Source organism: Chelonoidis abingdonii, chromosome 11 (genome assembly GCF_003597395.2).
Source record: "Chelonoidis abingdonii isolate Lonesome George chromosome 11, CheloAbing_2.0, whole genome shotgun sequence".
Classification (NCBI taxonomy): domain Eukaryota; kingdom Metazoa; phylum Chordata; order Testudines; family Testudinidae; genus Chelonoidis; species Chelonoidis abingdonii.
The window spans coordinates 51,838,713-51,859,831 of NC_133779.1; the positions used below are offsets into that span (position 1 = coordinate 51,838,713).

The window sequence follows — 21,119 nt, forward strand, 5'->3', positions numbered from 1 at the left end:
GACCAGTCCCCAACTAAATCATCCCAGCCAGGGCTTTGTCAAGCCTGACCTTAAAAACCTCTAAGGAAGGAAATTCTACCACCTCCCTAGGTAACCCATTCCAGTGCTTCACCACCCTCCAAGTGAAAAAGTTTTTCCTAATGTCCAACCTAAATCTCCCCCACTGCAACTTGATACTATTACTCCTTGTTCTGTCATATGCTACCACTGAGAACGATCTAGATCCATTTTCTCTGGAGCCCCCTTTCAGGCAGTTGAAAGCAGCTATCAAATCCCCCCTCATTCTTCTCTTTTGCAGACTAAACAATCCCAGTTCCCTCAGCATCTCCTCATAAATTATGCGCTCCAGCCCCCTAATCATTTTTGTTTCCCTCTGCTGGACTCTTTCCAATTTTTCCACATCCTTCTTGTAGAGTGGAGCCCAAAACTGGATACAGTACTCCAGATGAGGCCTCATCAATGTCGAATAGCGGGAATGATCATGTCCCTCGATCTGCTGGCAATGCTCCTAATGATACAGCCCACAATGCCATAAGCCTTCTTGGCAACAAGGGAACACTGTTCACTCATATCCAGCTTCTTGTCCACTGTAACCCCTAGGTCTTCTTCTGCAGAACTGCTGCCCAGCCACTCGGTCCCTAGTCTGTAGCAGTGCATGGGATTCTTCCGTCCTAAGTGCAGGACTCTGCACTTGTCCTTGTTGAACCTCATCCGATTTCTTTTGGCCCAATGCTCTAATTTGTGTAGGTCCCACTGTATGCTATCTCTACCCTCCATTTTATCTACCACTCCTCCCAGTAGTGTCATCTGCAAACTTGCTGAGGGTGCAATCCATGCCATCCTCCAGATCATTAATGAAGATATTGAACAAAACCGGCCCCAGGACTGACACTTGGGGCATTCCGCTTGATACCAGCTGCCAACTAGACATGGAATCATTGATCACTGCTCGTTGAGCCCAATGATCTAGCCAGTTTTCTATCCACCTTATGGTCCATTCATCCAGTCCATATTTCTTTAACTTGCTGGCAAGAATACTGTGCGAGACCGTATCAAAGGCATAAGGACATGTCCCTGTGTAACCAGTCCCTGGCACTTCTGTGCAATGGCAGTGGCTCAGTGCCTGATGGACAGGAGTGCCCTGAATAGAAACTGCCTCTCCTAGGTCATCTTCCTCGTCACTTGAAAATTGCTGGGCATTAGGTGACTCCATCTGTACCAGTGCAATCGCCACTGGAGAACCGTCAGTGCCGAACAGAGGTGACCCAGGCTTGGATGCTCTCTCAATGTCAGTTGAGTGAGTGAGGAAGCATGGTGCAATGGGCATCGGTGCCATACTTTTATGTGTAGATGCCTGTGAGGTCGGTCCTGTTGGTACCACCCACTTGTGTGTGGTCTTGGTTGGTGCTGACTTAGTGCATTCAGGCATTGACTCTGCAGCATGTGGCACTGGCAGAGGTGGCATGGTAATTAGAGGCGCTATCGGCACCATGTCCTTCCTTGGGGTATTCGATGCCATGGAGAAGGAGACTGATTTGTGCCTACTACTTGACTCCTTATCTCTGCCACAGAGGTCCCAGTACGGATGGTGCCGGAGGTGCCTTGAGCATCAAACGTGCTTACCCCACTGGCCATCAGCACCGAGGGTAGTGATCATGCTACAGACCATTTCCTCTTCAGCAGTTCTCCATAGGTCGGAGATGTCTCTCTCCTCCTCGATTTTCTGGAGGAAAGGGAACTCGCTCTGTCCAGAGGGGAGGCACCTGGAGAATCCCCGATGGGGTTTTTCCAAGGTAGACCATGGCATTAGGGATTTCTCCATAAGGATCCTTTTAAGTCTGAGATCACTATCCCTCCTTGCTCCGGCTGTAAAGTTGCTCCAATGGTTGCAGTTCTGAGGGATGTGCGTCTCTCTCAGGCAACAGATGCACTGTGAGTGTCCATCAGAGACAGGCATAGCTTCCTTACACAAAGTGTAGCATTTAAAACCAGGGAAACCTGGCATTTTCATTGTCCAATTTTGTCATAGTACAAGGAGATAAAAATGAAGAGGAAGGCTTTCTGAGATTTCTTTTTTTTTTAAATGGGAAAAGTCTAAGTCATTAAATGTAAACCTAAGATAAACTATGAACTAACCACTGGAAATTAAACTTAACAGTAAGATTAGAAATAGTTTTCTATGTAAATTTTTGACACTGCCGTTGGAGCTCTGTCTGGTGCCAAGGACAGCTGAGAAGGAACTGAGGGGGTCGGGCTGCGCGAGCACTAGGTGAAGTTCCAACAGTACTGTGAGACAGCTACTGCGCACGCCCATCCCGACCAGGCACTGCTACCAAAAATCTCCGATCAGCGGTGCCGGGGTGCACCAACATCTGAAGTGGAGCGCTCACAGGGACAGCACTCAAAGAACGTACAGTTTTTAAAAGAGGTCTCCCATCCAAGTACTAACCTGATCCATTCCTACTTAGCTTGTGAAATCTCACAGGATCATAAGCACAAGAGTGTATAGCTACCATTATGGCCTAACATTCCCCCCTAAACACCCACACCCATAATATATTGAAAGCATTTCTGCTTACCATTGTTGTTTGCAAACAGCGTCACTAGTGTCTTCTTAGCACTGTCACTGTTTTGAGCCCCACTGCTACTGACCGATGTAGCTGTAGAGAGATTACCTCCTATGGATGCATGGGCAACAATCGGCAGAGGGGCAGAAACAGGCTGTAGACTCACTGAAACTGCCAGGAAGGAATTTCACAGTCACATTTAGAAAAATAACACAGAGACACTACAATGTTTGCAGAGATGCCATAAGAGCATGCTGTTTGGGCATACTGCTATTGTATTACACTAAGTAAAACCTGTAGTTTCAGGTATCCTGTTTTCTAAGCCCAGTATTTCCCACCAAGCAACACAAGCAAAAAAGGCATTTGGCCAGTTCAAGACCATTGTTACTTATTTGCTAAAACAGATTATTTCCCATTCCCTACTGAATCATTTTCTCCTTGCTGATGCCACTCTGCCACAGAAACCTCCCTCTTGCCCTGCTCCAGCCGGAAGAACATGAAGAAGCAAATGGCACCAAAAAGCAGCAGAACTATACCCTCCCTGTTGGAGGCACTGTCTTATCCTACTCACCTACCAACATACCCAACATCTACTAGCTTGTGGTTTCTTGTAAAAGCCCTGGTGTTGAATCTTTCCCCAAATATCCCATGTTAACAACAAGATGCAAACAGCAGCTAGTCAAAAGAAGTTAAAAAATTAGCTGCCAAGAACACCCCCAGAGCACCGCATAACAGGATTAGAACCTAGGTTCATAGTAGTTAAAGATGCACTAGGCCAACTACCCTTGAACTAGAGCACAAGATAATTCCTAAAAGTACCAGATATTGATGCTGTTCTCGATGTTAGCCAAAAGGCCAAGAAAAAGCAATTCAAACGGCCAAACAAAAGACTAATTTATTAAATATGCCAGTCTGTTCCACCCACATGCACAGCTAGGAAAGGACTTAAAAAAATCATCATCAACACACAACACACACCAGGCTCAATAAATTGGGATGAACCAGAAGGATAGTGAGTAAATATTTTTTGATTTTATTCATGTTACATCTACTCTTGAATTTTAAATCAATTATCATCTAGTGCTAATTACCCCATTTCAATATTTATTACTTTATCCCAGCCCCGTTCAACATGTTCATAACAGCTCAAGTCACTATGATGCATCATTCTTATACAAATATCTAGATTGGGTAATTGTAACCGGAACTATTAAATCAAAACTGAAAAATGAGAAGTGTTGTATCTACCTATGAAGTCCCTTTAAATTAGTCTTAACATTTCTCTTAAAGAAAAACAACAATATAATAAAAAGATATTCTAATCACCAAATTTAATTATAAACAGTAAGGACTTGAGATCCTTCAAGCATGCAGCTTTGAAGTCAATAGAACTACTTAGGTGTTTAAAGTTCGTGCAAGTGCATGTATGCTTAACAAGATCAAAATCAGTTAAAATATTGAAATAAAGTGATTTTAAAAAGTAATTAAACAAACAGGTTGCCATCTTGACAGCCTGACAATATAGGCTAGGACATAGGAAATGCAGTCTGCTGTTGAAATTAGTGGGAGAGTTAGCTTTTCAAAGCTGTTGGAATGAGCATACTACTTAACAGGAACATTTGCAAAAATACTTTGTCAAATGTAAAGCACTATATATACACACATACCCACAATGTTATTTAATATCTTATTCTTATACAAGTTATAAATTGGGTACTTTTTAAAACAATCATGTTGGTTGATTTAACAACAGATGAACAACTGTTAACCAAAGTTTCCTCCCCCAAAAAACAAATCATACCTTCAAATAACTTTGAAAATCTCTAATTCCATATTAATTCCATTGTTAAACTGCATTTCCTGCCTCTTAAAAAGCAGAAGGTCCAATCTGCTGAAGTATCACCAGAAGGTCAGCTCCTGCAGAGCCATATGAAAGCTCTGTGCACAGTTACACATCAGGAATTTCTAACTGTTCAGAAAATTTATGTTTTAATATATCTATTATTTGATAGCTAAATATTTACTGAACAGCACATAAAGAGAAACTTCAGTGATTAGTTAAATATAAATACTGTTAAACAACATCCGTATCTTGCATAACTCTATACTAAAATAGCTTTTTACCCGTAGCAGTTTTATCAACTGAATTATAATCTTCAACAACAGAATCTTCAATCACATCGCTGATTTTCTGCCATGGCTCCAGCTCCTCCTCCTCACATTCCATAAAAAGGTCGGTGTCTGCCATCCTGTAAAGGGAAAACAGGAAAGACCCTTTATTGAGTGTTGAGAAAACTAGATTTCGTCAGACAGCAGAAATCTCATAAAACAAAGAATCCTAATTCCAGATCCACTAGTAATGTCCATTATTTCTTCACTAGGGTAAGGGAAAATGTGAAACTTGGAACTGCAAATTACATTTTTCTTTCTTGTGTTTTAGAATTTAATCCACATTCTACTTGAAATGGATTTGTTTGTTCCCATTTCAAAAAGAAAATTGAAATCCTGATGTTTTAAGGTAAAAACAAATCTTTACATTTCTGTTTCAGTACTGCCAACCACAGGCACCGACTTCCTCAGTTCCCAGAGAGTGCCCACCCCAACTCCGCCCCAGGTCCCGCCCCCATCCCTTCCTCCAAGCCTCCACTCCCACCCCGCCTCTTCCCACACGATCCCACCTCTTCCTGTTCCCGCTCTTATCCCCAGTGCCTATGCTGCCAACCCTGATGTTTCAAAAATCATGACCCAGAATCCCCAAATTCATCAAATTTCTTTTTTAAAAATCAGATTTAAAAAATAATAATGATTTTTGGTCTATCTTCTGGTTTTTGAGCACTCCCTGTCTACCCTCAGTATGTGTGTGATAACTGCAGGCTGAAAACTTCAATCTTAAATGCATACAAGATGTGTGCACACAAAAATGCAGGCCTCTGCTCCCCAACCCTGCCCAGAATCCTCCTCAGCTTCCCATTAGCAGCCTTTCACAGCCACTAATTCCCCAGCAGGCTCCTATAGCCATCTCTGTCAACACTATGCTTCCTTGTGGCAAAGAGTTTCACATGTCGATTATAAGCTAGTTTTTAAAAAAAGTGAATTTCCTGTTATCAGTCTTACAATCATTTCCTTTCCAACTCACTGAATGATTTTATATGAGAATTGTAAATAGGAATGCCTAATTCACTTTCTCTACACCACTCATTTTCTATATCTATATTTTGTCTAAAGTAAACAATTCCAAAAATGTTAATCTCTCTTCATGTGTAACTCTCTCCTTCCTGATAATCATTTTTGTCACTCTTCTCTGAGCTCTGATGTCTTCTACATCTTTTTGAGATACGGTGACCAGAACTGAATACAGCTGAAGGTGTACCATGGATTTATACAGTGGTAATATATTTTTCACTGTTATCCACTCCATTCATTACACATCCTAACATTTTGTTTGCTTTTTTGACCACCATTGCACATCAGAGAGAAATTCTCATTGAGCTGTCTACAACAGTGCCCACGTCTTTTTCCTGTGTGGTTATACTTAATTTAGACCTCAGTGACACATATAGGAGTGCAATACTAACACTTATAGATTGTACATCTTTAAGTTGTTAACTAAACATTCAGATTATCAAGCCGGCATTAAAACAAGATGGAAACTGCTTTACAGTTTTTGATATTAGCCTCTAGCATCACAAGGAATGTCTCTTCTCAGATGGTAAGACAAGCACCAGTATCAGGCCTCCAAAAAGCTGGTTTTCATTATTACTGTTCAGTTCTACATATAGCTCTCCAATAGGGCTTTACACCTTGATAACTCCTGGGCCAAGCAAAATGGAAGCATCATTCTTGTCGAACTAGGTCTGCATTGTTTCATTTAGCAGGAATTAGTCTCTAAACTCCATCTCAACATGTGGTTCACCAAAAAATTCAATTCAATTTAATGGCACATTTATGGCCACATCTACACTAGAAAGCTTACAGAGGCACAGCTGTACTGATACTGATCACTTGTGGAGCTGCTCTATGCTGACGGGAGAAAGCTCCCCTGTCGACACAATAAAACCCCACCTCAATGAGCGGCGGTGGCTATGTCAATGGGAGAAGCTCTCCCACTGACACAGCGCTGTGCACATCACCACTTATGCTGGCAAAACTTATGTCGCTTGGGGGGGAGAGGGATTCACACAGGGATAGTGTAGACATGGCCTTAGAAATCTTTAACCCAGACCAGTAATTTCAAAAACTGTATTGCATTTTTTTAAAAAGAAACTAGAGGTTTTAATAGGTTACCATGAAAACTTATTTTCTAATTTTCAAGACTGCTTTATTGATGTAACCTATTGTCCTTTCCAACTACTATAGACCCACCTGTATGGGCCAAAAGCAGAACAAGTGGCAGTTCTGTAGCATAGCTAAAGGAGGCTTCACATTCGCAGAAAGGATTTTTCTCCTCTTGATTATGTTTTGGTGGAAGAGGAGACTGTTGTGATTGCATTTTGTCATCTCTACCACCATTTGACAGCCACTAAATCTGATGAGAAACATTCTGAGACAGATTGGCCAAAGTAAACAGCTGACAATAGAAAACAAGTAAAAAAGTAATCCAGATCATTTACAGACAATCTGTGTTATCAATTGCCAAAGAAGCAGAGCTGACCAGAATGCTTAAATACAGACCAAGGTTTTCATTAGCTTGCTATTGTAAGGCAATTTTAATTTTATACAGTATACCATAAATTAAGTAATCATACTGGGACTAAACTGTAAATGTAAGTCAGATCATTGAGCTACAGTCATTTTACTCCTAATACAAAGTTCTAGCCAAACAAAGGCTGTATCTCTCACAAACTTCAGGGGACATAACTCACTCAAAAGCAATTGTCTAAAGGAGAATGGTTTTTAATGCATCCAAATACTCAGTCATGATTGCTTACGAGTATCTGTTTGCTGAGTGGTGTTAATGGATCACAGACCTGGGTGGGGTCAATGGGTGCAGTAAACACCTTCCATTCAGGCTAAATGAGGGAACCATTAAATGATCCATTGTTTACTGATAACTGAAACAATGGAAACCATCACTTGTGAACTGAAGCAGCATGGCAAGCCTGGACAGTGACTGGACAATGCTGGTTCAGGGGTCTTCCTGAAGGCTGACAGCAAATGCAGGGATTGAGCATCCTGGTAGGTACTGAGGGGGGATGTAAGTGTCTGAAGCCTTGGCTGCACTTGCGAGTTATAGCACAATAAAGTTGCCAAGAGTGCTCTACCTCACTCCCCGTCCACGCTGGCAAGGCACGTAGAGCGCTCTGACTCTGCGGCTGGAGCACTCCTGGTACTCCACTTTCCTGAGAGGAATAACGTTTGTTGCGCTCTCACTGGAGCGCTGTGGCGCCGATGTGGACATCTAATGCACTCTGATTGGCCTCCGGAAGCGTTCCACAATGCCTGTTCTAGCCACTCTGGTCATCACTTTGAAACTCTGCCGCCCTGTCCTCAGGTGACCAAGCATCAGGCCTGCTCTTTAAATTCCCTGGGAATTTTGAAAATCCCCTTCCTGTTTGGTCAGCCAGGTGTGGAGTGCTCTCAGAGCATCTTTCCAGGTGGCCATGCCTCCATGCACCAGGTGATCCCCAGTATGGAGCAATGGCAAGGTGTTGGACCTCATCAGTGTTTGGGGGGAGGAAGCTGAGCAGTCCCAGCTGCGCTCCAGCCATAGGAATTACGATACCTTCGGGCACATATCGGGGCCATGACCGGGATGTGGTGTAGTATCAGGTTAAAATAAAGGAGCTGCAGAATGCCTACCGCAAAGCCTGCAACGCAAACAGCTGCTCCGGTGCTGCCCCCACGACCTGCAAATTCTACAAAGAGCTAGACACGATACTTGGGGGCAATCCCACCTCCACTGCAATGACCACCATGGACACTTCCGAGCCCAGCACAGCAAGGGGGGGTGGAGGGAGGGAGGAGGAAAGCGCAAGCGATGGTGCTGAGACAGGGGGAGACACCCCGGAATCCCTAGATGCAGGCAGCCAGGAGCTGTTCTTGAGCCAGGAGGAAGGCAGCCAGTCGCGGCGTCCGGTGCTTGGGGACGGACAAACAACAAAGGAGGTTCCTTTCAGGAAGGAAGTTTTTAGGTATGGGTTCTTTGGGCAAGAATGGGGGACCATTGCTGCACACAGGCAAGCTGTGTATGGGCCAGAGCAGAAGACGCATTGTAGGAAAAGACCCTCCCTTGCTTCCCTTGTCACCCTCAGCAGCGAGATATCTTCCAGGACAAACTCCTGTGGAGAATGTTGGGACAGTGTTCAGTGTAGATGCCCCCTGCAGCTGTTGGCTCTCTCCAAGGCACAGAAACCCAGAAGATGATACACCCATGAAACAATCAGCCCCATGGACCCTGTGCTTACTCACCATTTCTCGGGCTCCTGTGGGTTACGTGTGCTCACTTGGGGACAGGCAAAGTATATTTTTTGTGACTGCCCTCCTTAAGTGCGGGGGAATCATTGCTCTGTCTGGTGTGTACAATGCTGCCTCTGTTAAGTGTTGCATTTTGCCTGTAGAGGTGCAACCTTGAAATCGCAGCTGTCATCCTTATCACCGGCCAACAGACTCCGGAAGAGGCCGCGTAAAAGCAAAGTAAACGAAAATCGAAAGGTGGAAGGAGAGCGAACGGAGGATCTGCCAGGAGAACACGACGCACCGGCGGCAAAGCACAGAACAGCTGATTAGCATAATAAGGCACCAAGCAGACTCTATCCAGACGCTCGTCGCCATGCAGGCAGAACACTACCACGCTCACCCCACCCCACCTGCAGCCCTTGTCTCAAAACTCTTCTCCTTGTGCCCCCATGTCCCCTCAATCCACTTTCCCCAACATCCAGGTTCTTACCGCCCCCAGGTGCCTCCTACACCCGTAGCTTTGCCACCCACCCACGAAAACTACAACTCTTATTCACTGCACTCAACCCTTCTCAACATGCCTTATAGCCATCCTGAAATGCAGCACTCAGTGCGCAGCATTCCAGACAGGATTCAAGAGTATGAGATCAGGACATACTCAAGCCTATGAATAAACCTGTCCCCACCCCACCCTCTTGCCCTTTTGGTATTTCTGTGTTACTTTGTTTTGTTTTGTTTTTTCAATAAACAAATTTTCTTTTCAATAAATGGAATTTTTGACTTTGAAAACATATTTTATTAGTGCATAAAGCAAAATATACCTTAGCCCAGGAAAGCAACAAACACTGCAAGTCAGTATACCAAACACAGCCACCGCACTTAATTCCCATGCAGAGCACCAGACATTACTGGTGGCTTTCAGCCGCAAATTGCTCACTCAAGGCATCCCTAATCCTTGCAGCCCCGCGCTGGGCCCCTCTAATAGCCCTGCTCTCTGGCTGTGCAAATTCAGCCTCCACGTGTTGAACCTCCGAGCGCCATGTCCGAGTGAAGCTTTCACCCTTCCCTTCCCAAATATTATGGAAGGAACAGCACGCGGATATAACCGTGGGATGCTGTTTTCAGCCAAGTCCAGCTCCCCATAGAGCACCAGCGGCCCTTCAAACAGCCAAAACCACACTCCATAGTCATTCAGCACCAGCTCAGCCTGTAGTTGAACCGTTCCTGGCTGCTGTCCAGGCTACGTAGGGTTTCATGAGCCACAGCATTAAAGAGTAAGCAGGGTCTCCAAAGATGACAGTGGGCATTTTGACTTCCCCTACGGTGATCCTCTGGTCTGGAAAAAAAGTCCTGGCTTGCAGCTTCTTGAACAGGCTAGTGTTCTGAAAGATGCGTGCATCATGCACCCTTCCGGGCCAGCCTGCGTTAATGTCAATGAAATGACCACAGTGATCCACAAGCACCTGGAGAACCATGGAGAAATACCCCTTTCGGTTAACGTACTCGGAGGCTAGGTGAGCTGATGCCAGAATAGGAATGTGTGTCCTATCTATCACCCCTCCACAGTTAGGCAAACCCATTTCTTCAAAGCCAGCCATAATGTCATGCACATTACCCGGAGTCATGGTTCTTCTGAGCAGGATGCGATTAATGGCCCTGGAAACTTGCATCAACACAATTCCAACCATCGACTTTCCCACTCCAAACTGGTTAGTGACCAATCAGTAGCTGTCTGGAGTTGCCAGCTTCCAGACTGCAATAGCCACCTGCTTCTCCACCAGTAAGGCAGCTCTCAATCTCAGTACACAGTCCCATGAAAGTGGCTTTTCTCAAACGAAAGTTCTGCAGCCACTGCTTGTCATCCCAGACTTGCAAGACAATGTGATCCCACTACTCAGTGCTTGGTTCCTGAGCCCAAAAGTGGCGTTCCGCGGTGGAGAGCATGTCCATGAATGAGACAAGCAATTTCATGTCATATGCGTTACACGACTCAATATCATCGTTGGACTTCTCACTGTCACTTTGGATCTTAAGCAGTAACTCGACTGCCAAACGAGACGTGCTGGTGAGTCTCGTCAGCATGTTCCGTGGCAGTTTGGGCTCTATTCACACAGACCAAAAGGGAAGACAAAGCACGCTCTGCACCGAAACCGCTGAAAGATCGCGCCAAATGTGAATAGAAACACAGGGATTGCTGGGATGCGAAGTGATGAATCATGGGACGTTGGGACAGGATCCAGAATGTCCTGCACCCCACACCCCCTTCCCACAAGCCACAGTGCCAGAATGGGAAGAGTTGATCTGTGGGATAGCTGCACATAATGCACTGCTCCAAATGCCGCTTCAGGTGCTGCGAATGTGGCCACGCCAGTGCACTTGCAGCTGTCAGCGTGGACAGACTGGAGTGCTTTCCATGGTGCGCTCTCCAAAGGCTGGTTTAACCCAAAGTGCTATATATCTGCAAGTGTAGCCATGGCCTGAGAGAGATACGCAGAAGCACCAGAGCAAACAGTCTCTCTGAAGTAGCGAAGGATACTTCCAGAACCAGCATGGCCCTGAGAGAAGCCTAGGAAGAGAGCTTTTGGGCTAAGTGCTGCTGACTGGAAAGGAGTTTGGAACTGTGAGGAAAAGAAAATTTCCCGTTGTTTGGTTCCTCCTGGGTTCAGGGAAGCAGAATGTTGTACATTCTTTGTAAATAAACAGGATTGCACCAAAGATACCTGACTCTATCAGCAATTTCTCCTCCTAAAAGAAACAATCCTCAGAACCCTGAAATTTGGCTACCACTTCAGTCAAAAAGGGGTAACAATACTGACTTGAATGGGACTTCTTTAATTAAAAAAAAAAGATTGGGTATTAAGCGCATGAACCAACTCCACAGAGTCAAGTTATACGCAATTGTTTGCAGGACTGAAGCCTAAATAAGACTATACACAAGGAAACAATGAGTTATGAGATACAACAAATACTCTGTAATTACATTAAAAACAGAGGAACTCAAGAGGGTTAGGTTGTTAGGGCAACACAGTGGTGGTATGTGGTTAAGCATGAAAATCAACTTGGGGAAAGTACTGAACCATTTTATCTTTTAATATTAGTTCACAGACTTGATTAGAAGCTTAACGAGGTCACGTACAGTTTTATTCGGAGTAATAGCAGTAGCCCCCACTTTTCTTCACTTTCTTATCTGTAGAATAGCAGGGTACTGAAGTTAAAAAAAACAAACTCTTGCACATGACTAGAGATATGGGCTTCCTCTAAACACCTTTTTTTAATAATTCTTAAAAAATATGTTTACATGTATTTAAAAATATAACCCGAAGTGACAACTCTTTGCAAAACTAATAGATTGTTATATAATAGGCATTAAACCTGAAACAAATATCTATTAGTAGGAAAACAGATTGTCATTTCATATCGTGAGACGTTTGCATGGCATATATCTGTGAGATCCTTTTATTTATTTATTTTTAAAGTGCAAAATGAGGCACTTGGTGTAAAATGTAGTGTTCATATTCCACTGGGGAAGAAGAGGCTTAAAGAACTGGATACACTATTTCAAAATTGTAATTTTTCATTAGCAAGCACTCAGCAGCCAAGTTTTGTGCTGCTCCATGCGTGACATTTTATTTTAATTATTTAAGTATGTAAATTCATATGTCAGTACAAATCACTTTCGAAAACATTGTGGATTTAGTGCTCGTGAAAAGTGCTGGACTGAGACTAGATTTCCTTTACAAGGTTTCCCAAGGAGAGAAGTAGATGTGGGGAGCTATGTGGCTCCTGGGCAGGAGGGGAGGTGCGGCGGTTGCTATAACCGTCCATGTCTGAGCAAGGATCATTCACGTAAGTAAGGGTTTTCAGAACTGGGCCTTTCCTCATCACATCTGTTTATGACATTTTGAGTTTTTTTGTTCTTCACTTCTTTCTCTTTTAATCAAAGAATGTTTACAGGATACCAGGAACTCTAGACAAGTAAGTTAAGTTACATGACAAAGATAAGTCATAACTGCACTGGGAGGTAAGTAAAAGAAAAAGAACAGAATGAGGATTTGAAATTGTACACATTCATCAACAAAATGGCTACTACTGCTTTTCTTGCATATCTAGCAAATAACAAGCAAGTGCATTTACGTAGCTGTTGCTATGAGAAGCTATACTGAAAAAAATGATCAATTCACCCTAATAGTTTACTCTTTTTTCTCCTGACAAGATAATAAACAAAAAGTTCATAAATTTAACATATTATTTCAGCCAGGTTATTCCAGTTTAGAACAACCAATCTCCTTTACATCTGTTTAAGCACGTGTCCATTCAGTAACCCCGTTGCTCCATATGTCCGCTGAACTCATACAAATATTTGCTTAAAAGAAGCTTGTTCAGTGAACAAAAAAACCTGGTAACCAATGGGAAAATACAACAAATGAACAGCTGACTGGTAAAAATAATAAGAATCTTAATTGCCAAATATTAGAAAAAAATCCATAACTCATCATCATGCACTTGACTAAATTGTACATTAGAGTTAGTATGTTAGGCTTCTGTGCTCCTTTAAAATGAATTAAACAAGTGTTTTTCATAAAACCTTAAGGGAAGACCTCTGACAATATGGAACCAGCTCCAGCAATAAATTGTTGTGGAATCTCCAGCTCTGGAGATATTTAAGAGTAGGTTAGATAAATGTCTATCAGGGCTGGTCTAGACAGTATTTGGTCCTGCCATGAGGGCAGGGGACTGGACTCGATGACCTCTTGAGGTCCCTTCCAGTATAGAATCTATGAATCACTTTCTGGGGAAAACTATTTTTCTTAAGTAAATTATTATGTTGAATTATATCACCTCTGCTATTTCTATTAATTAAGTATCACTCCAGAGCACTCATCAACATAGTATCTGAGCATTTCAGAAACATTACTAATATATTTTATTTATCTTAATAACCCCAGGAAACAGGGAAATATTCTCTTCATTTAAAAGATGCTAATACTCAAAGTGACTTGCCCAATATTCCACAGGAAGTCTTTGCACAGTCAGAAACAGAATCCAGGTTTCCAACGTCCTAGTCCAGTGCGTTAACCACAAGACCAAACTCCGCCTCATTCAAAATAAGAATAATTTCTGGATGACAAAAGATAAGGAAACACCCCGACAAATAAAACAAAAGAAGGCTCTGCAGCATCAATCTACCTTTAAGCACTGCATAGCAGGGAAAAATCAGACTTCGTATGTCCTAAATATCATTTTTTTCTCTCCTTTGGTACAAATTTATAATAATTACATTTGAACTTATTTTAAAAAAATCCAAAACCATGAGATAGATCTATGCATGTTTCTTGTAGGTCATTGTCTCAATTAACAAATGCCTGCATATTTGTGATTTTAAATATTCATTCTCTTAGAAACATCTAGAAAAGAATTCCATGCAATAAAGCTTCGTTGACATAATAAAAGAATGGTGACACTTAAAACACTAAACATTTGTCTGGAGTCATATTACTCCGTACTAAATGGGCAACAGTGCCTAGACATCATATTGATGGGCACTTTATAAATATTTAAGACAGACAGTCAGATCTGTAAACTAAGGCATGCATGGTACGTCTATCCAGTAAGGTAAAAGCTATGAAGTTTATAATTACATTAAGGAAATCTTTCCACACATTATTAAGAATACATAATTCAACACCTCATAATTATTCAAAAGACGCTATGATAAAACGTTAAAGAGACTGTAGCTACAAGCTTTCTTTGACACTAACTTGCATTAACTGCATGGTATTTCATCTGTTCAGATCAACTCAACTAAGAAAATGTCTTCTCTCTTCTACAATGTAGCAGCTTTGTTTTTCGCAGCTTTGATCTTGAATATTTTTGTAAGTAAGAGCTCTTGCTCAATAAAATGATTAATCCCAGTGATAAATACTCCACATTTAGCTTTTTAGCTCATAACTGGCAGATTGCTTGCTTGCAAATATGGATGCCAAAAAACCCAACAATCACTAAATGTGCTAAATATACTACGAGAAATAAAACATTTTAGATGCATTTGCCCCCTGCTGTCAGCTGAAATGTGGGAAAAGACCTTTATAGTGCTGAAAGTCAGTGTCAGTGTGTATTAATTATTCATAATTAATTGGCACAATTACAAAATATGGCCCCTTTGGCTTATGTGGACCAACATGGCTCATATTCATCTTTACCACAAGGAAAAAAATAATTAAGCCAATGGTCATTATGTTCTTGTATTAAAAAGGTTAGCATTTGATTACATATTCTGCTAAAACAGCTACCTTCACTGGTGGAGAGCCGGCAATAAAAATTTGAATTTGCATCCAAGTAGACAGATTACCCTAAATTTGAGAAAGGTCTTTTTTCCTTCTCACCTAGCAGCAAAAAGCTGCTTGTCTAATTTTCAACTGAAATTTGGAATCTGATCTAGGCTCCAACTGTACTTATTAAAATTAATAAACTGCCATCCCGTACAATTAGATAAGATATAAAATGTAACAATTATGAACGGCTATTTTCCTCCAGAAAGCTTACGAAACAGCTAGGAAGAAGGAGAGTTTTTCTTTTTTGTTTTAAAAATTTAGTTCTATTTTTAAACCTTCAAAAAGCTTCTCATCAAACAAAATTCAGTTAATTCAAATCCTACCACCAAAAAAACAACAAATTAAGGACCTGATTCTCAACTAATATAAGATTTACCCTAGTGCAGCTCCATTAACTTCAATTTAGTTAGTAGTAATTTATACAGATGTAAGTAAGTGAAGAGAATCGGGTCCCAAATGTGTTTATCAGAAGCACCTGTGGGTACTGGAGTCTACATGACAGCTGTAGAATAAGGCAGCTGTGGCTCACTGAAGTGATATCTAGGTCATGAGATTATATATTTACTATTTCTCTCTCAAGTCTATATTACTTGACACAAAATGAGTTACACCCCCAGGAGCCCCCCATACAAAAACTTTTTAAGGATTGCAAATTCAAGATTCTCTCTACAGTATTCTTGAAAGCTTGCATGACAGGACATGCTATTAGTGTATAAGTATTATTTAACATTTTGAATTTAAAAAAATAAATCTATATAAATCAACACTTGTTAGGCTACTGCTGGTGGCCCACTTTCTGCTAAATGGTGACCTCTCCAACACAGGCAGTCTTGGGGACAGAATATCGGATCACAAGTGAATAGTCATCCTACCATATGGGTGGTTAAAAACCAACTTTATTTTAAGATTAAATAGTATTTTCTATTTCTATAGTGTCATTTATTCTAGAAATTCAAAGCTTTTTACAAACATTAATTAATTCTCGCAACATCCACATGAAGTAGGGAAGTATTTTTATAACCATTTTATAGATGGGGAAACTGAGGCAAGGAGCTGTGAATTGACTTGCCCAGGATCAAATATAGCAGGGGTCTCCAAAGCGGAGCCTATGGGCACCATGGCACCTGCCGGGGCATCTCTGTGCGCCCGCCTACTAGCTACCAGACATGCAGCCGCCGAGAAATGGCAATGACAAGAAGTGTTGCGCTGAAATGTCACCGACTTTTGGTGGCATTTCAGCGGCAACGCCTCTTGACGAAGCTGTATTTTGACAGCATTTCAGCAGTGACCCTCCTTGATGTTGCCACTTCTCAGCGGCATTCCGGCACCTGCCACATGGAAAAGGTTGGGGACCACTGAAATATAGCAATTTATATAAGAGCATTAAAGAGAATCAAGGAGCTTTGACTTCTGGTCCCCTGCTGAAACCACAAGTTAATACTGTCTCACTCAACATAAAGCCCTCCTCATTATTAAAACCAGAATCAAAGCAAAATGGAAATAAGATTTCCAGTCTCTGACCTTTCATCTCCCCCAAATTAATTAATTGCAAATTATGTCATTTTAAACAACATTCACCACCACCAATGCTCACAAATGTGGATTTTAATTTAAAAAACTTTATTCACAAATACAACAAACATGGTGAGAAGTACTTGACTTCATGTGAATTTACAGGGTATAAAATGAAGAGAGTTATCTTTTAAAACAAGTGAACCTGCAGGGATGATCAGTCTAAGTATTGGACCATATCATGTTGTTAATTAATTTTTTAGACAAAACTCTGCACTGATTCCAACGGGGATCTTACACTCATGGCCCACTGATTGCAATATAAGATTGAATGCTCATAGTGGAAATAACACTAAAACAGGAATGTAATTTAATCTGAACACAACACAGCAAACCTATAAACTCTGATTTAAAAGTCTGGATTTATTTGTCCCCAAAGAATATAGCAGGATAATTTTAGTTTGGACACAAAGGGATTGAATTCTGCAAGTCTTAGGTAAAATATCGATTGAAGGCAATGGGCCCTGATTCATCATTGCCCTGCAACCTCTCTTATGCCAACCAAGGTAAACTGGTGCAAAGGAGGTGAAAGCCTCTCCAGGAGATCTTTGCAACTGCTCTCAGGCTCTCAGTCAGGTGGCATTCTGGGATGGGGCGAGGAGAGGAGGTGTGGCAGGGGCAGGAAGCATGCCCAGCACACACCTGTGCCCTGATGATTCTGTGCCTGCAATAACGCACACAGAGGCCACTGAAGCAGATGCATGATTTGGGCTGTCCTAGCTGAGAATAGGGTTGAATTAGTAGATGCACAAACTGCCTTCTCTCTGTCCCTTCACCAGTATAGAATCTAATCCAATGAGTTTTGACTAAGAATTGCAGGATTTGACCCAAGATTATTATCTGTATCCCAGAAGATTAATTTTAAACACTAAATTATATAAGCTTTGTGCACATTCCTTGCCAAACAAGTTCATCACCATTTTTTACACCAGTCTGAATTTGCTACCAAAGATTTTATTCAAGAGCACTTATAATATATCCCAGCCAATATTTCAGTCCTCTCCCGCAACTGTTGTTTTTCTCCCAGTGTGAAAACATATCATTGCCACTTACAGTTTCTTTCCCATTTACTAAAAAATATGACCAGGATAGGCCTGAAAACAAAATAAAGTTTAAAAATAAATAAAAGGAACCGCCTCCCTTGAAAAACAAAGCTAACTAATGATGCTTCATTTGGTTCTTTATCAAGGACGTTAGACATAAATGGAATGTATAAATGCATCGAGTCAACCACTCTTCCTCCTCTAAGCCCATCTCTTCTCTCCATCCCACCTCCCTTCCTGCCGCCACACACTCCTCTCACCTAAACTGTCATCTTGTTTCTTGTCTTCTGTATGTCGTCCCCCTATTTTGATTGTAAGCATTCAGGGGCAGGCAACATGTTTTATCTTTACAAGAGCTATGATAATTGATGGCACTGGAATGTTTCTTAATAACATATAATAAATTAATATCATGATTAGGGTAGGCTATATTCCTCTGCTATTGAGGCAAATCCTACAATCCTTACTCTGACAAAACGTCCATTGACTTCAAGGAGTATTTTGCCAAGACAGCATATTGGATATAAAACCGAAACCAGACTGGATATTAGTTGAAAAGCAAAGAATCTATACTGGGTTTCATATGTTTTAATTGTTGTTATGACATGACTATTTTGACTCTTTTTATAGCACCTCAGGTGAAGTTCATGTGGGGGGAGAAAGTTGTTTGATATGTCAGAGTCTAACAATTACCTCCTCTAGGGCAAGGCAAATTTATTTTTCATTGGCTGACGTGGTTCATTTTAGTTCACTGACTACCAGGATTACTTTAAAGGGCATATTAAAATGTATACAAACGTTATCACTTTGGTTTGTTACACGTTTTATTAAAGGCTTTCAAGTGTGGGATAGCTATTAATTAAAATGTATTATTATTGTACATCTGTTCTTACCTTTTGAACTGCAAAAGAAAAAAATATATTTAACTTGCTTTCTGATATACTTGTGCATCTAGACTGGCCTTATCATTTTGGGGTCTCATATATGAGATGCAGACTATGGGAGAGACTTGCTGGGAGCCTGGGCCTGCCCATGAACAGCACGTCTGTTCAGTCTAGGTTCTTATAACATGCTCATCACCTTTGGCACTGATCTTGCAAACGGCTCTGTGCAGGAGGACCCACAAAGAACCCCACTGACTTCAACAGGGCTCTTTGTGGATTCAGGAGTCTGGATATATGAACCCAGTTGAAAGATAAGGGGAGTAATTAGTGTCTGAGCATTTGTGATGTGATGCTCATAATTACTAACAATGTATCCACACATACACGTGGGGGGAAAAAAGGGAGAACCAGAATATTTGCAGAACCCCAACCCAGACTGGAGCTCCAAGCAGACAGCGGCCAGAGACCGTTTGGAATGATGTGGTGGGTGGATAAACCAGGTAGCGTCTTGATTAATTCACACTAATGTGTAATTTAGAAATGTGCATTGAGATACATCTCGTGAGGCAGATTGTTAATTTCTGTGACAAACTGCTGGACAGTGGGTAGTGGGATATGGATCAGGGCCATTGGTCTCAAATGGCTGCAGGATATCCCATAAAAGGAGCAGCAGCCCTGCAAGAATAAGTCACTTGTGCCTTGCTTGATGTGTCTTGGTGAGAGCAACTGCTGACAAGTTCACAAAGCAGAGAGCTTCTTGTTAGTGCATGTGGGATGTTGATGTCTGTACTCATCCCCATATATTCTTCCCGCCACAACCTGGCAAAATGGGGTAAGCAGACGGCAAGTTAAAAGATGCCCCAATGTCAGGTGTCTGAGGTTTCTCAGTCACCCATCCATATCAGACACTCCGAAGGGAGAAAAGAAGAGGGGAAGCTAACCGGTTCCCCTCACGCTGGGAGGAGCAAAACGCATGTTATGGGGACCTCCAGGTTCATTGAGGCAGCCAGGCTGAGGGGAGCCACACTCACTCCCCGGAGGGAAGTGGCTTGCAGGCTAAGGAGACCCAACCCCCTTCACTCTGGGGAGCAGCAAGTATGGCCAGAGCAACCCCGGTTGAGGCGCTCAGGCCAAGGGGTACCCTCTGAGACTGACAGCCAGGCTAAGGGACCCGCCTCCTTTCTCTGAGGAAAGCGGCGGGCTGGCTAAGGGGACCCTATCGCTGAGGTGGGTAGGCAAAGGGGGGGCTCGCTCTGAGGGTCGGGGGAACAGCAGGAAGGCCAACCCCCCCACTCTCAGAAAGACAACTAGGTGGACTCCCCCAGTTCATTTTCATTTAAAAGGATGGGGGTGGCATCTTCCCCACAGGAATAAAAACAGACTAGCTTCCATTTATTGCGGCTGCCTTGGGAAGAAAAGGTAGAGAAAATAATCCCTGTGCCCAACATGGCCGCCCACCCAGCAGCAGCAGCCCTAGGAAGAGGGTGGGAGGCAAGGAGACAAGGGAATCTGCAATCCTTCTCCCCGCAGGGACGGGAACCAGCGTGGGAGGCACTTTTGGACGGCGCATGGGTTGCTCGGTGCAATGTTTAACCCGTTATGTTCGTCTCCAGCCAGCCGGGGAAAGTGGGGGGGGTTGACGCGGAGGGAGCAGCCAGGCCGCATCACTCCCCTCCCCTCAGAGGGAGGAGGGGGTATGCGGATCACTCCGCCTCCCCAGTCAGCGAAGGCGAGAGAGCGAGCAAGGCAATGTTCCGCCGCCCAGCGGGAGCAGCTCCTCCCCCCTCCCCTCAGGAACCCCGATCCCTTCCTCCCTCCCCGCTAAGCGCGTCTGGCGGCCGCTTTGTGTACGGCGCGCGCTGCCCACCCCCTACCCGCTCACACACCCGGGCGGTTCGAACCGGTTCCAACGGTCACCGCCACCCGCATTCGTGACGTGCGCGCGCGCCGCCAACCTCTCCCCCCTCATGATCCCCCCCCGAGTCTGATTGATTCTGCAGCGTCCGCCCCCCCACACACATAACGGACTCGTGCCAACTCACCTTTCGCTCCGTCTCCCGCCGCCGCCGCCGCCGCCTCCTCAGCCGAGCTTGGCTCGCTCGCACACGCTCTTAAAGTGACACGCACCCCACACAGCCTCTTACAGGGCGAAGTGGCCGGGAGCGGAGGGCAGGTTGCATGAGCTCCCCCCAAATATTTTAGCCCCCCCTTCCGAAAAAAAAGAAGCTGCGGGTTGATACACACAGAAAGGACCAACAGACACACACACACACACACACACACAAAAAGAGGACCGGGCCGGCGGAGGGATATGGTGACGTCATT

The 21,119-nt window shown here is 43.1% G+C and overlaps 1 protein-coding gene across 12 annotated transcripts in view; it reads right to left on the reverse strand.

Annotated features, from left to right (window-relative positions):
* POGZ (pogo transposable element derived with ZNF domain) overlaps positions 1–21,116 on the reverse strand; it is a 73,018-nt gene extending 51,902 nt beyond the window's left edge. For 8 of the 12 annotated variants that reach the window (XM_075071099.1, XM_075071098.1, XM_075071095.1 and 5 more), the window contains exons 1-3: positions 20,837–21,094; positions 4,692–4,816; positions 2,580–2,738 (exon numbers count right to left, since the gene is read on the reverse strand). In XM_075071099.1, coding sequence (XP_074927200.1) covers positions 2,580–2,738; positions 4,692–4,815 — 283 coding nt within the window. In that variant the 5' untranslated portion in view covers position 4,816; positions 20,837–21,094. Of the gene's footprint in view, positions 1–2,579; positions 2,739–4,691; positions 4,817–20,836 lie in introns of all 12 variants that reach the window. The other 4 variants (XM_032768003.2, XM_032767998.2, XM_032767999.2 and 1 more) reach the window with 3 other exon arrangements.
* Positions 21,117–21,119: the final 3 nt, after the last annotated feature.